Consider the following 15,903-nt stretch of genomic DNA (forward strand, 5'->3'; position numbering starts at 1 on the left):
GAGATTATACTCTTAGCACTGCAGTAGCATTAAAGACCCCGGGGGATCTTCAGAAATGAAGCTGTTGACTGTGCAAGTCAACAGTTCAGTCATTCTAAAACCATAATAGGAATAATTGGGATTATGAGCACAGCCACAACTGACTGTGTTAACTGCTGCCTGACACTATTCTATCTTCATGCCTTCTATAGCACTGTCATAAGCAAACTTCCTGCATTTGTCTAGAGATCTCACAAGTAGTTTTGAGAGGAGACCTTCAGAACTAAGGAGAATAACAACTACTCTAGTCATGAGGTCTGTGGTGACAGGTTGGACTTGATGATCTTTGAGGTCTCTTCCAACCTTAGTGATACTGAAATACTGAAATACTGAAACAGCAGCTCAAACATAACTGAAGTATTTCACATGATGTAACAAAAGGAAAAACATTTTTCAGCAGTGCTCTTAGAAAGAGTCACAGCTAAGTGTCCACCATGTTTACAAGAAATTATGAAGTTGCTAATATGAAGTAACAAAGGTAACACAGCGGATGGGCAGCCTTCCATCAAAAAAGAGATGAAATGACTAAATCCACCTGTTGCTGTATCAAAATCATCTGTATTCAGTATAGTGAATTTCAAAATAAGCTTTGCAAACTGATGACTGTAATCCACAAAAATCATAATTCTTTTCTTGAAGAAGTGGACTTGTTTCTTTTTCTTTCTTTCCTTCCTTTTCTTTTTAATAAATATTTTCCATAAAGAAATAGCTTGCTTTATATTTTATTGCACTACACATCTGTGGAAGCCAGCCGCTCACATTTATGCTGCAAAATGCCCTATTAGAGGATTTTAGGCCTAATATATCAATTTCTTTGTTAATCAATGAACATTCAGGAATCAGACACAAGTATAATTAGTCTGTGTCATTTGGAAAGCCTGAGGTCAGAAAGAAAAAAAAAGTTCTAAATGTAAGATGCGAAGTCTTACATCTGTTCTGAGCAAGCATTAAATCAAACTAAGAACCAAGTGATCAAACATCATGAAACCCCTTGATAAAAAAAAAAGGGGAAAAACAATTTCAGGCATAAATGAAAAGAAAATACCCAATGAAGTCTCTATCACATAAAGCTCCGAGAAGTACAGTGCTCTGAATAATCACAATGAAGAAGTTACAAAGTAGAATTTTTGAAACTGAAGGAAGCAAATACCTGTTTATTAGACAATAATGAACTTTTTTATGGGGTTTCTAATCAGCTTGTTTTCTCCTTATTCTAATAGCAGTTAATTTAATGCCGGAGGGGCACATCTGGTGAAAGGATTGTATTCTAGAAAGCCATAAATGGAAAAGTTCAGGTATGCTCTATTTTCATATAAATAAATTAATGCCCAAGTCCCAAACCAGTCTTCTAAGCATCCATTTCTTAACATCAGACTAAGGAACTCAGGCAGTAAGTTTCAGATTCAGATTCAGTATAAATTTTCCTTGAAAAATTATCTGCATGCATCTCAATTTCATTACAAAGTTTGTGAAGAGAAGACTGTTATTCATACAACTACTAATGTGGGGTTTGTTCTCTTGAGACAGTAAGACTTAGCTTTTCACACATTGTAAGGAAACAAAAAGCAATAATTGTTTATAATTAAGCCTTAAATTTTATTGTACCAGTAACAACTGTAAATTAAAAGTATACTAAGATTCAAACTCATAAATGTATACTTTCACTAGGATTTTGTTTCATTCCACCTCATAAGTGAAGCAAAATCCTATTCCTTGACTTCTAACAAGATACAATACACTCTTCCAAAAGATTTCTTTCACGATTTACAACAAATTTTTCATTCAACTGCTACCTTTCAGATTATTTTGGGTAAACTCTTATAGTGTCACTTAATTCCCACTCCACTGTCCTGGATATTGGTTTGTCTCTGAGGAAATATTCTTTACATTTTTCCCCAGGAAAAAAAAAATAATTATTGAGTAGGCAGCATTGTTTTATAATGCAGAGTGTCACCAAATCAAGAAGAGGGAGATTATAAAAAAATTAGGATGATTGAAAGTTTGCCATCAGCAGTAGCCTGAGCTAAGACAGCACTAGATATCTTTTTCTGAAAGACAGAATTGATTTTCATTGCTTATTCACATGAGAGATCTTTTAGGTGCCAGCCACAGAAGCAGCAATCCTGCAACCCTGCTATTACAAGTGGTTGTCTCTCAAACTGTGAACTTCAGCCAAGTAAGATACAGACAACTTGTTCAGTATTCAGAAAATCCCACAGGGCTTAGTTCTATGGCAATTAATTCTGGGTAGCAACACTGCACATGCAATACATCAGACAAATACTGGATTCTGATAGTATTTTTGTGGAAAGTTTTAACTGCTTACAATGTAAAAGTATCACTTCAAAACTTATAGCATCTATTCAGTGCTTTTCAAGTATATTGGTGACAAGTTAAATCATATTTAATGGTTGCAAGATAAGTGGTATCAAAAAGGACAGGATACAGAGAAGTACTGTGGTTAAAAGGAAAACAGCCAAAAAAAATCCACCCAGTTGCCAGTATAAAATGACACCAATGTTCTGAATTCTCATTAAGACCAAGTCAAGAACAGGGGGGAAATGCTGGCTGTTTCCATTAGACCATGGAAGATCTGGATTAAGTTCCCAACTGTGTAACTCATACTCTGAGGACTTCCATTCTGATACCTGTCCTGGGAATGATGACATTTCTCTCCTTGCTACAAATCCTCACAGTCACTCAGACCAAAAGCTCCATTCAGAGCTCAGCCTAACTCTACAAAGCGGATAGAATGGGTGGGGGTCATTTCAGATGAGTCACAATCACACCTGAGACTTGCATCTTAATGTATTCTAATCCTAAGATCTATCTCATTTTTCCAGGTTTGATACAAAAAATAACAATAAAAAAATAAAACACTCACCATATGTAGAAACTTTCTTTAAAAAATTGGGTTACAAATAAACATCACTGCAAATACTTAAAAAATGATAAATGTGAGAAACGTGCTCCATCTGGTTATTCTTTTTTTTTCCCCTTCCCTTTGGAAACAGTCTACTAACATTAAATAGTCATTCTCATCTCCTAATCTTCTTTTATGGGCAAAGAAAAAAATGTGGTTTAAATTTACCTAAAGAGTTTTACCATTTGAGGCATAGTGCTTTTCTACACTTCTTGGCAACTTATTATATTCCATCATTTTTTTCCTCAGCTATTTACACTGTAACACTAAAAGGATGACCAAGGCTGGCCAAAAAAAGTGACCATTCACAATTCACAAATAAAATCTTTGTAACTGTACCATGGATCACAACCTAAATTGTGGTAGGCATTAGAAAGAGAGAGCAGTTTTAATAGCAGGTAATCATAGCTGTCCAGAATATATTCTCTATTCAGTCAAGAAATTCCATTGCTGTATATTTGCAGAAAGATTATTCCATAGTGCACACTTTATGGCAATAATCAATCCATCTCCATAGAAGTTATTGTACTGTAAATAATTGGTGGAAGATGCTGAAGATCTTAGCTCTACTCAATGTGCAATAAGACTATATGTAGGATAATCCTTCCCCTACAGAACAAAGCTAACCAGAAACCGAATTTCCATACAACAGTTTTAAATTCTCCTAGTTTTTCTCAGTGCACCTGCAACACAATGCTAAACAGCATGGCACCATGGGACTACATTACTATTTCCCCACATAAATAGCGAGACACCAGGTTGGAATTCCACCCACCCCCTGCAAAGAGAAACAATTTTTACGATGGCTTAGATTTCTCTTTTCATTAAAACAGAGGACCAGCTGCAGAAGAAACATATTCATTGACAGAACTTAGTTATGAGGCTGGTCAAATGCTCATCCCTCCATTCCAACCCCAAACCCCATTATTTCAACACAAAATCATCACCTTCTACTTCAACTGCCATGTAATTTCCACTATTAAAAATATGGCAAAATCACCATTGCACAAAAGCATAAAAGAAACAAGGAACATACGATGGACATAGATATTGCTTCTTTTTCCCCTTTCCTTTCTTTGAAGACTTCTCTTTGGAATAGACTTCTTCAACCCATAAGGAGAATGAGACAAAAAAGAAAACTACTAGTAAGAACTTCATCTTGAAGATTAATCTTCAGAGAAACCTTCAGTCTGTGGCAAAATAAAAGAAAGAGTTTTATGTTAGGCATAGATACAGCAAATGGTAACACAACCTACAAGAAGTAAACAAATGTGTTTGGTTGGTTTTTGTTTAAAAGAAAAAATATTAAAAGCTTGATCTTAGTTGTCTTCTGGGAGAGTAATCTGTTGAGGTATACCTCTGATACAGAAACAACTTTGGCAATTTTCTGAGAGTCAGGTAGCTTTCCAATGAGAGTGACAGAGAAGAACAGATTTAAGTGCAAGTTTGCTGCACTCTGTCTAAGAAATAAATGTGATGCCCTTCAAAGGCTGCTTAATGCAAAAACCTCTGAAACTTGGAAACAGTTACTCATTTTTTGATGAAATTTTTGTGTCATGTATCAATTGTATTCAATACTGTTAAATGTGGCCAACCAGTCATTTAGCAAGACAGACAACTTGCCAGCCCTCTGTGACCTTGCATAGATGAAATAGCAATCATATCGATGTTATGAGAAAGGGTTGCAGATTTAACTATATGGACAGAATTTAAATACGAATGGCTATTTTGCACAAAGTATTCCCACTGCAGAGCCAGCACTGAAAGGGCCTTGCAAAGATGACTAAACACAACCAGCAACACTGTGCTTTATTATGTTGTGTTTAGTGTACCGTTGCAACTTCTCATGAGTGAAAGCACATACCCCGAAGGCCAGGAGTTGGGGGTTTTGTTTGGCCAGAGATAGCTCCACCTGCCTCTGGTCACCGCCCCACCAAGCCCCGAGCATATTACATTTGTTTCCCATCCCACAGATTATTCTCAAGCATTTCCTTAGGCCCACAGAAACCTTGCAGTTGCCTCAGCACCAACTGCACCTTTTACTTTTATTTAGTTTGTAAAAAAATATTTCTAAGGAGCAGTGGCTGCCTCTCTCTCCCGCCCCCCACCTGCGGCGGGCACTGGGATGCTTCGGTCCCCTTCGGGAGCCGCAGCCCCAGTACTCCCCGGCAGGTAACGGTGGCGAAGCTGCCCCTGTCGCTCCGCTACCTCCTCTCCCGCCTGCCCGGCCCGGGTAGAGGCCTCCCACCGGCCCCAGCACCGCGGAGGGAGCGGCCTCCGTGCTGCCGAGTGCTGCGGAACCACCGTGAGGAGAACGGGAGGACGAAACGGGCAAGGCTCTCCGCAGGGATCGCTTCCCACCGCAGCTGTGGGACGTGTCCGGCGCTGCCCTCGGGGCTGCACTCCCGAGTCCCGCCGCCGCTCACTCCGACCCCACCACTCGACCCGGCCCCGCCGCTACCGGCGCTGGCCGAGGTGCTGACGGAGCCTTGGAGGCTCCGCCCGGCGAAAAGCAGGCTCCCGGGCAGGGCCCCCACCCGCCCCACCGTGGGGCACTGGTCCCACAGGCATACGCAGCCCCACCACTGCTACGGCCCTCACCGCCGGTGCCCAGCGCTCACCGCCACACGGTCCGCTGCTGCCTTCCCGACCTCCGCTATCAGGGCCAATTGCGACCGGGGAACGGGCGGTGGGCCATGTCGCGGCCCGGTCGGAGCGAAAGCGCGGCTCCCCCACCGGCGGAACCAGCCCCTACCTCCGACGGTGCCCTCCGCGACCAATGAGCATGTGCGGGCGCGGCGGCGCGGCGCTCTCCCAGTGAGCATGTCCCGGCCGCCCGCCCGCACATGGGCACTGGGCGAGCGGCGTCTCCGGCGGGAGGGCCGGGGGAAGCAGACGGCGTGCTGGCACCCATCGCTTTCCCCGCGCCCTCCCGCCTCCGGAGACGAAGCAATGACGGGACAGTGTGATGTGAGGAAGAGTTGGGGAAACATTACCCCGGTGTCCGGCGGGAGAGGGACGCAGCCGATAGCTGTGTCCAAAGACGCTGAATAGAGTTGGCAGGGAAAAGGGGTAGCAGAGAAGGGTTGAGGAGGATGGGAGGAAGACGGGATGCAATACTGCCTTCGTTTTATATATCCATATATGGTTTTTTTTTTTTTTTCTCAATAGTTACTTTTGCTTCTTTTAAATTGAAGGCTCTGTGTGAAAAAGTGGGAAGACTTGTTTTGGGGATAGATGTGCATCCTTGGTACAAAGAATGTTGGGTTTCCAGATGCTATAGACTTCACATGTGTTATAAATGGATACCTCACAGATGGAAATTTCATGTATAAAATTATTTCTGGAGCTTCTTGGACATAAGCAAATACATGTTGAACTTCTTGCTTACATTAGCTATATGGCCTAAAGTTTGTAGATGGACGAACATCATTATACAGACAAGTAGTCTAAGGTTAGCAAATGCCCAGCCTCCCATTACAGTTCAAAGAGATTGCGTCCCCACTGTCTCACATTCTTTTTAGCAACCAATTCACTGAAAATTATGAGCATTTTCAAATCTTCTCTATTTTTCAGACTTATTTCTTATCACTTCTGGTATACAGTGACAGAGCTTCCATCCACAAAAGAGTGGAGAATATTTTTATTCTTCGGAATGGTTCCAAGTTGATGAAGGGCAATACAGTACACACTTTCTGCAACACCTTGCAAGCTCTGATAGGGTTTAGGCAGCAATGTAATGGCAGACAAAATGTGAAGAAAGTAACTTCTTTGGCAAATGAGAAAGAAGTGGTCACATGACCTGGTGCATATGACACAAAGGGCAGCAAGCAGAGCGCAGATTCTTTAATATCCAAATGTAGGGTACCTCCGCTCTACCTTCTGAGTAATGTTCCTGCCCTAACTGAATTATAGACACATTCTAAAAATAATCTCGTGTCCTTCAGAATTTTCTACCATGCAGTATACATATACTGCCATAAATACATATATATACATGCAGTTGGAAAAATCTACTGCCATGGGTCAGTTTAAGGCCAGAGATGTCTCAAGACACAGTTTCCCAGATCAAATACAGGACTATGCAAATTAAACAATATGAAGTTGTTAAATGGTTGAACTTGATGCTTATGGAGGTCTTTTCCAACTGAAATAATTCTATGATTTTACAATTCTTAGTTGTTTCCTGAAACACAAATCAAAGCCCAGAGCCTTCCCATAACACTGTCTCCACGGGAGGGGGGAAAAAAAAAGAAATAAAAAAAAGGGAAAAAAAAATAGAGCTTAATTTTTAAAACACTGTTCTGAACTTTACCTCAGAAACAGAAACCAGGATGCTATACTTGTTCTAGAAGGACTGGCATAGATGTGTTTGAGACCAGGTATCTATTGCCATTTCCAATTTTCTGCACTTTTGTTGTGATGCTGGGGATAGGGACATGAAAAATAAGATAGCAATATGATTAATATATGAGGATGGATGTGTCTCCTGTTTGTGTTAAGAAGGCCTTAACAAGAGCAGAACAAGCATCTATAGTGCACACAGTAGCAGCAGCAGAAAAACAAATTACTGTCAGGAACAGTAGCCTGAGCCACTGCAGCCACAGTAGGCTCCACATTCTGCCTGATGCTTCCTGCAGCCACAGAGCCTGGCTGCTTGCTACCTCCTTTTGTATGCGCAGCACCTAATGACCACCTTTGGGCTGTCTGCAAATCCACTGGCATTTTCAAGTGCTTCCTGATGCAGCTATGGTTGTAAACTCCTAAGGACAGATGAATATTTGAGGTAACTCATCATCACAAGGCATGAAATGAAAATGAATACAGTCCAGCCCTTCAGGTTCACATTAAATACGATCATACAGCTAATACCTTTCTATAATATATGTGGCAAAACAAGAAAAGGGACACGCTTTGGTAAGATATCTAAGCAGTATGGTTTTTATGCTTCACAAGTAATATAAGATATTGCAAGATATACTTCAGTAAGTCATGTTTTGTGCACTTAAATGAAATAGATGTCAGCTCTCAGGGAAGTGCTGGCAGGGAAGGGTTTGTGGGAAATGCCTCTTCTGCCTCTCACTGTATAAAACCTGGTCAAGGTCACAGAGAACTGGTTTCTTACCTGGCAGCACCTTCCTGTCAGTCTGGCAGGGACAGAATAATCACACTGCTCATGACACCCTCTTGCTCAGCACTTGCCAGAAGAAGCCAAAGCTGTCATGCTTACAGGACTTTGAAGGACAGCCCACACACTGTTCAAATATCCCATTGCAGTGCCAGCCAACCTAGCAACGTCCAAATGGCAAGAACTGGCAAAAAATGCCTCCTACAACAGCCTTGTACTAGCAAGTTCTTTGATCATAAGTAATGGGACAGGTTCTGCTGATTGATTTTGGTGGTGTTTTGCACTTCAGAGATCCTATTGAGGAAAAGTAAGCCAAAGAGAAGTTTACTAGTAAATTAATGTATCAGGGCAGATCCACTTCTGTCTCAGCTTCCATTATATTTCAGAGTGCAAGGGTGGATTTTGCTTTCTTTCCTCTTCTTGCAAATGCTTCTGTGTCCACTGTTGGGAATATCTATTGACGTTAATTTCTCTTTTTCAGGACTAATTCCCAGGAATTCCTGATCTTAGATATCATCCTGATCACTAGAAAATCGCTGTGTAAACCATATGCAAAATACAACAAGGTGTTTCCTAATGATCAGCCCAGGGATGTTAATCCTTCGGTATGCAGTAATGGAACATGGAAAGCTGAAGAACCATCAGTCCGTATCCACTGTTCAATCACATGAAAGATATGTTGTAGCTGTATAAGACAGAATTTATTCTGCTTTGTCACTTTTTTTAGTCTATTTTCTTAAGGTAATGAGTTTTGTGTAATAACATTCTGTATGTGTGCGTGTTTCAAACAGCTTGTTGAAAACTTATAATTTATTTCAACTGATGGATACCACAGTAAAAAAAAGAAAAAAAAAGATCAGAGAGCCCAGAGAGATGAAGTCCTGTGTATTTTGCCAAGTGAGCTAGCTGGGAAGATAGATTCATCTAATGTTCCTGCAGAAGGCAAAAAATGTGGGAAAGAATGCAGGCTGGCATGAGTGGTTACTAGACATCAGAAAATCCACTTGGGAGAAAGGTGTTACAGATTGTTTGAACACAAATAAATATAAAATTCATAAAGTACCTACTTTACTACAGGAGGAATTATGGCTGAAAACCAGACGTTGTAATGTCAAATAGCTGATTAAATGTTATTGAAGCCTTTATCAAGTTTGTTGGTTTGTTGGTTTTGTTATTGTTTTGTTGTTGTTGTTTGGTTGTTTTTTTTTTTTTCCCTCCAGGAAAGTGAGTATGTATTTTAAAATTTCTATTAACAGCCTTAGCTTTCAGATTAATTAGGTCAAAAATCCAGGCAGCCTCAAGCCCCACATTGATTGGAAATCAGACTTCATTAGTTTCAATGCTTGCCAAACTAGTTTTTCTTATAAACTGAGTTGATGTAATCCGCACAAACAGAAAATACAATTTTAAAAAGGATTTAATGTTCTGCAATCTTTGTAATTACAGAAGTGTTTTACTTCAATCACCTGTCACATGGTGAGGGGTTTGGTGATATCCAGAAAGTATAGAGGTTTACAAGGCTTCTAAGAAAGACTGCTTTCTGAAGCATGCTGAAAGCATTTTGCTCTTTTTTCCTGTTCTGCTGTTGTAAAGAGGTGTATACCCTCTTTGCATCGTAGGTCATTGTAGGAAAGAGGGACTAGAAAAGTGTTTGGTATGAAAGGTGTCTCCTTTCTGGTACCAATGCCCAGAATTGTGGAAGGTTCCTTATGCCCTTACTTCTAGAACGACTAGTGATTTTCATTCCATTTTGAAATACAGAAACTTAAAGGAGCAAACTCAGCAGTGAGCAAAGTAACAGATGAACCATCAGATGAAGAAAATTCTAGCCTGTCTTCCTTAATGTTCCAGTTCCCTTATCTCTCTCTCCTTTACAGATACTGAGTGTGACAGATGATCCTTACAGGGTCAGTCTGAATGCTGGCAAATCCAGACTATTATGCTTTGGTGGAAGCTCTAAAATAAAGGCTTTTGAGAGAGCTGCATGCACAATTAAGTGTACCATTTATTAAAATTAATCAAACAAAAAATATTTGAATTATGTATCCCTTCAAACATGGTATAGTAGGTAAGTACAATATGCCTGGGTTATATTAGGATCATACAATCATAGGATGTTAGGGGCTGGAAGGGACCTTCAAAGATCATCAAGTCCAACCCCCTGCCAGAGCAGGACTATAGAATCCAGCACAGGTTGCACAGGCCTTATGTGTCTTGTAGATAAATAGCTGTCAACACAGTCAACACAGCAATGGCATATATTGATTATAATAGTAGCAGCATTTCACAGGACGTAGAAACGTGTCTTAAAACTGTCGTGGATATACAGAAAATTTGGATTGCATAAGCTGCTCAGAATGTAGATTCCTTGCAGGCTTATGCATTTTATTGCTTGCATTTCTTATGTAGTTATGCCTTTGCTGACGGATCTCCATGTGCAAAATACTGTCAAGCTGTGTGTATGACATCAAGGTTTTATTTCCCTGCTTTGTTATTGCTAAAATGAAAGTACTATGTCAATGACCCCAAGTTCTTTACCATGAGGGTAAAGGAATACTGGAACAGATTGCCCAGGGTTATAAGGTTTTGTACAAAATCCTTTATTTATAGTAATATTAGAAGACCAGCTAAATCTCTCTTTAAAATTGTTCAGGCTCATTTTTGTGCATGTAAGATAATAAACCTTGGATAATTCAGGAAGGTTGTCCCAGAATTTTTCTGGGGAAAAAAATAATTCAAAAGATGACTATTTGTATGCATATACATCTAACGTATATGTTGTGTTAAACTGTATGGCTGCATAATTATTAATTGGCTGAACACATTTAGTGCCAGTATAATTTCTTTTGTGGATTATACTGTCATTTAAGAATTGAGATAGAAGTCAGCAGTTAAAAGGATTAGCATGTCAGTTTCAAAGTTCTCAGAGGCAGTGTTTGTTCATGCATAAATGGCAGATGTAAATGACTTGTGAAGAGTTAATGCATGATTAGCAATTGTTATCAGCATGCTACAGGCACGAGCTGTATGCCTCATGAAATAACTATACCACAGCTATATCTATAGAAATCAATAAAGAATATAGCTGTACCTTGAAAAAGAACCAGAAAGAGAGCAATTACTGAAATGTCATTCAACAACATATTCTATACTTGCTGCAATACAGACTCATAAACACTTTCTAAAGGCACTTATTGCATGCAAAGTGCTACAAAAGATTAAGTACCTACCTTTATTTCTTCTTCTTACAAAATAAAAAGAGGAGACAGATGTCTTTGCTGTGCAAGTCAAGGCAATTCCAGCTAATAAGAGTTTTTAGTGTGATTTGAGATTCTTCCTGGCTGACTATGTTAGCTGTTCCTCAGGATAAAAGTGAGAATAGACTGCACTGTCATATTTCCTTTTGCCCACTATAGGGTATGCGTTCTGCCTCAGTCACATTGCTGATGTGCTTTACTGTAGTATCTGCATTTTACTTAAATTCTTCTTGATTTACACTCAGTCTGAACAGCTGTCAGCTACCTGCTAGACATACGGTGCCACAGGCCCACAGGGCAAATTTCTTACAATCCACAAGATGCTCAGTTGCAGTATTTGGAACATTTCTAGCACACTGTCATGGTGTTATAAGGAATTGTGCCTATCCCAGGTTCCAACTCCAAACTGGGCTTAAGTCCCCAAATTAATAATTTGCCTGATATCTGAAGAAAAACCTATCCTTTTTGCCTTTCAGATAGCTATTTCAGCAGATTCTCAAGATTTGGTTGTCAGTCTAAAAAAACCCTGATATTCTCTACATTTGTGCTATAGTAAGCCATAACTTTAGGACCTGTTTCCTCATCCAGATTTAGCAATTCAGAGAAGGGACACCATCATAATAAATGCAGTGCCTAGGAGAATGTGTGGATTTTCACACTTAACACCAGTGTGATGGATCCATGCAGGTTAAAGACTCTGCCTTCGAAGATCCTATAAGGCACTATTAAATTCACCTGAAATAAAAGTCTTGCTACTTTTCTTTCAGTAAACCCAGTGAACTGGTGATGCCCAACTGCTGACTCTTTGGGTAAGGAGTGAAAAGAAGACTGTTAAATGTGGAAGAGCTATTATCTATACAGCAGTGGAAGCCCTGGAGAATGAATGTCCTCAGCAAGAATAGGTGCCTGAGGCACAAATGCCGGTATGTGACACACTGTTTAAGGAGAAATTTTAAATAGGGAATATTAGAGAAAATTAGGGGTTGGATCCATCACTGCAACATGAGCCCTCTTGATGGAACATACTTCTGAATGGTTTGAATACAATTAAGCATACAAGAAAGGCCATGTCCTCCTAGCTTGAAAAACACACTTCAGAGTAATCATAATTATATACTTGGTGCCTAGTTATTACACTACGTGGGTTCTCAGAAATTATAATAGCAACTAATAATTTCCAGAAGAGAAACTTCCAAAAACATGTTAGCCAGAAATCCTTCTATAAATCCCATTTATCCTACAATGACAGCTTGTTGTGGAAATTAGTATTTTACACATTATGCCCAAAATGTACAGTGTAAATTAAGTACCTTACATCAACATTAAAAATAAATCTAGCACTGAAAGTTCAAAAAAGCTGTGGTGAAAGTTCTTGTGCTGCTAGTTCTTTCTTTTATGTCTAACTGCAAACAGAGATGCCAGAGGGTTTAGCATTTGTGGTCATTTGATATTTAAGAACCTACTGACCTTTTACTGCATCCTTAGCATAGTTTTCTCTCCTACAAGACATAGGATCATCGAATGATAGAATAGTTTGGGTTGGAACATCATCTGATTCCAGTCTTGGAAGACAGATTATAGGAGACATTTTGCTGCCATTTGCTGCCATTTTGATGCTCCTCTTGAATGTTTTGCTGTGGTTCTTCAATGGTGGCATGCTGCAGCAAGGTGTGACACAAACACAGCAGTCTATTGTCCAGCACTGTTTCCAGCTCCTACACCTCCACATCTCAGACATACATCCCTAGCTAAGCCCTAGTCTCTCTGACCTCATATTGCCTGGACCTTATCTACTACACAAACTGTCCTTACTTTAGTCAAAGCCATTCACTATGGCCCCACTGTATTCCTCACTCAATTCCTCTTACGGAGTTTCCCAGTCCAGTCTTTCAGCACCTGCACTAATCTAACCTTAACAACTGCTGTCAGCCAGCCCAATACCACTCTCTGATTCTTGCACAAGGGCCTGGGCACTAACACACAGCATGTGGGAGATATCAGGACTCTCTCACTCATTGTCAGCATGTAGGAGTCTGTTCCAAACCGCCTGGGTGGGCCCATCACTAAAGCTCCAGTTGGAATTAAAGGCCTCTAGATAAAGCCCTTTTAGACAACTGGCATAAAGGAGTTGAGTAACACCTCTTACGTTAGATGTTTAGGCTGGCAATCACAAGCTAAAGACCTTCCCAGCTGAACTGTGACTCCAGTGTACCAGGCATCAGGAATGCTGCTTAAGGGAGAGGGAACAAATTGTGGTGTTATGTTGAGCTAAAAGCTGATGACAAGGAAGTTAAATTAGCACTAATAAGGTTCAAACTAGAATGTTTGCTTATGCTGAGATAGATAATAAAGCCTAGGCTTACTAATGACAAGTTATTTCACAACTACTTTGTTCACTTGTACAGTAGGCTAGCTGCACTGTCAAAGACGAGTTGACTTGGTGTGTTTTGACAAGCCCATATTGCATGTTTTCTTAGCACCTCCTCTTTTAGGTGTATACAATTTGATGAAACAACTGTGTTATGCCCTGTCCCTTGTTAAAATTTCACGTGCCTCCTTTCTTTTCATGATAGCTTCCCAAAATTGAATAGGCATCAGGTTCACAGTTCCAGTGTTGTATTTGGGCCCCTTCTCTGCACTCCTGCCTCTAAATTTTTGTCTAAATTCTACAAATACTAATAATCAGGGATTTCTCTGAATTTTCAGATCAGTAACTAGATTAGTCAATTCAAATATGAAGTAATTTCAAAAATGAAGTGACTTCCTTTTCAGAGTTTTCTTAAATCTACTTCAGGTCCTGGACCTTTTGCGTAAGATGGATTTAAGAACTGTGTGACAATGCTTAACTGCTGTTTATTTTATTAAAGACATTAAAATTAACCAAATATTTCCCTTTAATAAGTACCTTGTCTTGGAGCTTTATAGAGATATAGATCACAGGAAAACCCAGAAATCTTGAGATGCTCATTGTGAGGTACTAAGAATGAAAAAGCCATGTCTCTCTGCACCATTACCATTATCCCTGAATGCTCCATTGAACTTTCTTAACAAACCAAACAAAAAAAAGAGACCTGTTGACTAGTTCAAAAGCATGGACAGTCCTTGCTTAGCCACAGTTAATGAAAAATCCAGGTTTTCAAGGTCTAGTTATGTCATCAGTGTCAGCTAAAGGATTTTTTATTGTTGTTTTTGTTGTCCTTCAGAACAACTTTGTTGCTAGTCAGCTATTTACAACATGAGTTCAGAGCAGCAGTCAGTGATGTTTTTAAAGTGGTAAAGAATAAACAAAAGCAAACATAGGAGTGTAAACATGTGTAGTCAAAAGCTTATATTAGAATAACCATAAAATAGGCCACATCAAAGATCTTTATTTTTAAATTCTATTTTTTCGTAAGAACTGGACAGTGATGTTTACTGGTGGTTAAGTTCAAATATGAGCTGCATTTGAATTTCAGTCAACAAAACACCCAAACCTAGGTGATGCCTTGGCCTGCATTGACCATGTAGCAATCCAGCCATCCAAAGCAGCTCCAGCTCTTTCCACCCGCGCATCTCCCATTCAGATCTTCTAGGAAACAGTGCTGCTGGCCACTGATTTTTAGCAAGAGATCTGCTCTGAAAGAAGTGCTTCCTTTTTGTGTCCCAGGGAAAACCACACAAAGTTAAGCTGTTTGACTTTGCCTTGGGACAGAACTGCAATGCTCTTGCATCCCAGAAGTGAATTCAACTCAGATGTGAGGTCAGGTTTTGTCATCTCCTAAATGAATTGGCCTATTTGTACATTTTTTTTCCTGAGATGAACTCGCAGTGAAGTTACTATTAGCATTTTCTCTGCTAAAATCTTCCCAGAATTTGTGTGAGACTCTTGCTTTCACTGCCTCAGTAAGCATAAATTCTTCAAAAGCTAGTAAACATGGTGTGTCATAAAAATACTGTGTTGCTGGAGAAAAAAAACCAAACTTAAAATCTCATCTTTCCTGTAATACATCTCTTGCTCTCTTTAAGGAGCAGAGGCATTTCTGTAAAAAAAAAACAAACACATAGATATCCACTCATGGACATGGACTAGGCTGAGATTTGGGCTTTACTGGTTAGGCTTATGCAAATTGGTGACACTTTCTAGATGTGTTGTTCCTTTCTGAACAGCAGAAGAGACAATCCTATTTTAAGGAGCACTAGGTTTGCATTGACATTACTATGTGATGTAAAGCAAAACAGAAAGAACAGGCATTTGATGTGTTTTAATTCTGTATGGCCCTAGGACTATATATGCACATGGTGTCTACTGAAAAATTATACATGAGCAAATACCTGATTTGCTCCATACATGCAAGAAGAGGTAATGTTGCAAGTGAGATAAATCAAGGGCACTCATAAGTGGCTTCAACCTTAGTTCCACCAGGAGAGAAATAATTTCCCCACACAGCACTCACACTGGCACATCCTGCAATATTCCAATTCTAAGTGCAAGTCAAATTCAACCCCTCTGGTACTCTAAATAAAAAATGTGCAGCTATTCTTTCCCCAGAGCTAAACAGTCATTTTGAGTTAACTTC

At 39.8% G+C, this 15,903-nt stretch overlaps 1 protein-coding gene across 2 annotated transcripts in view; it reads right to left on the reverse strand.

The window, feature by feature from the left end:
* GLRB (glycine receptor beta) overlaps nt 1–5,718 on the reverse strand; it is a 46,191-nt gene extending 40,473 nt beyond the window's left edge. For both annotated transcript variants that reach the window (XM_068137209.1, XM_068137208.1), the window contains exons 1-2: nt 5,584–5,718; nt 3,999–4,152 (exon numbers count right to left, since the gene is read on the reverse strand). In XM_068137209.1, the coding sequence (XP_067993310.1) occupies nt 3,999–4,120 (122 nt within the window). In that variant the 5' untranslated portion in view covers nt 4,121–4,152; nt 5,584–5,718. The remainder of the gene's footprint in view (nt 1–3,998; nt 4,153–5,583) is intronic.
* Nucleotides 5,719–15,903: the final 10,185 nt, after the last annotated feature.

Source organism: Melanerpes formicivorus, unplaced genomic scaffold, assembly GCF_026170545.1.
Source record: "Melanerpes formicivorus ecotype bairdi unplaced genomic scaffold, bMelFor1.0.p_v2 SCAF_4, whole genome shotgun sequence".
In the NCBI taxonomy this organism is placed as follows: Eukaryota; Metazoa; Chordata; class Aves; order Piciformes; family Picidae; genus Melanerpes; species Melanerpes formicivorus.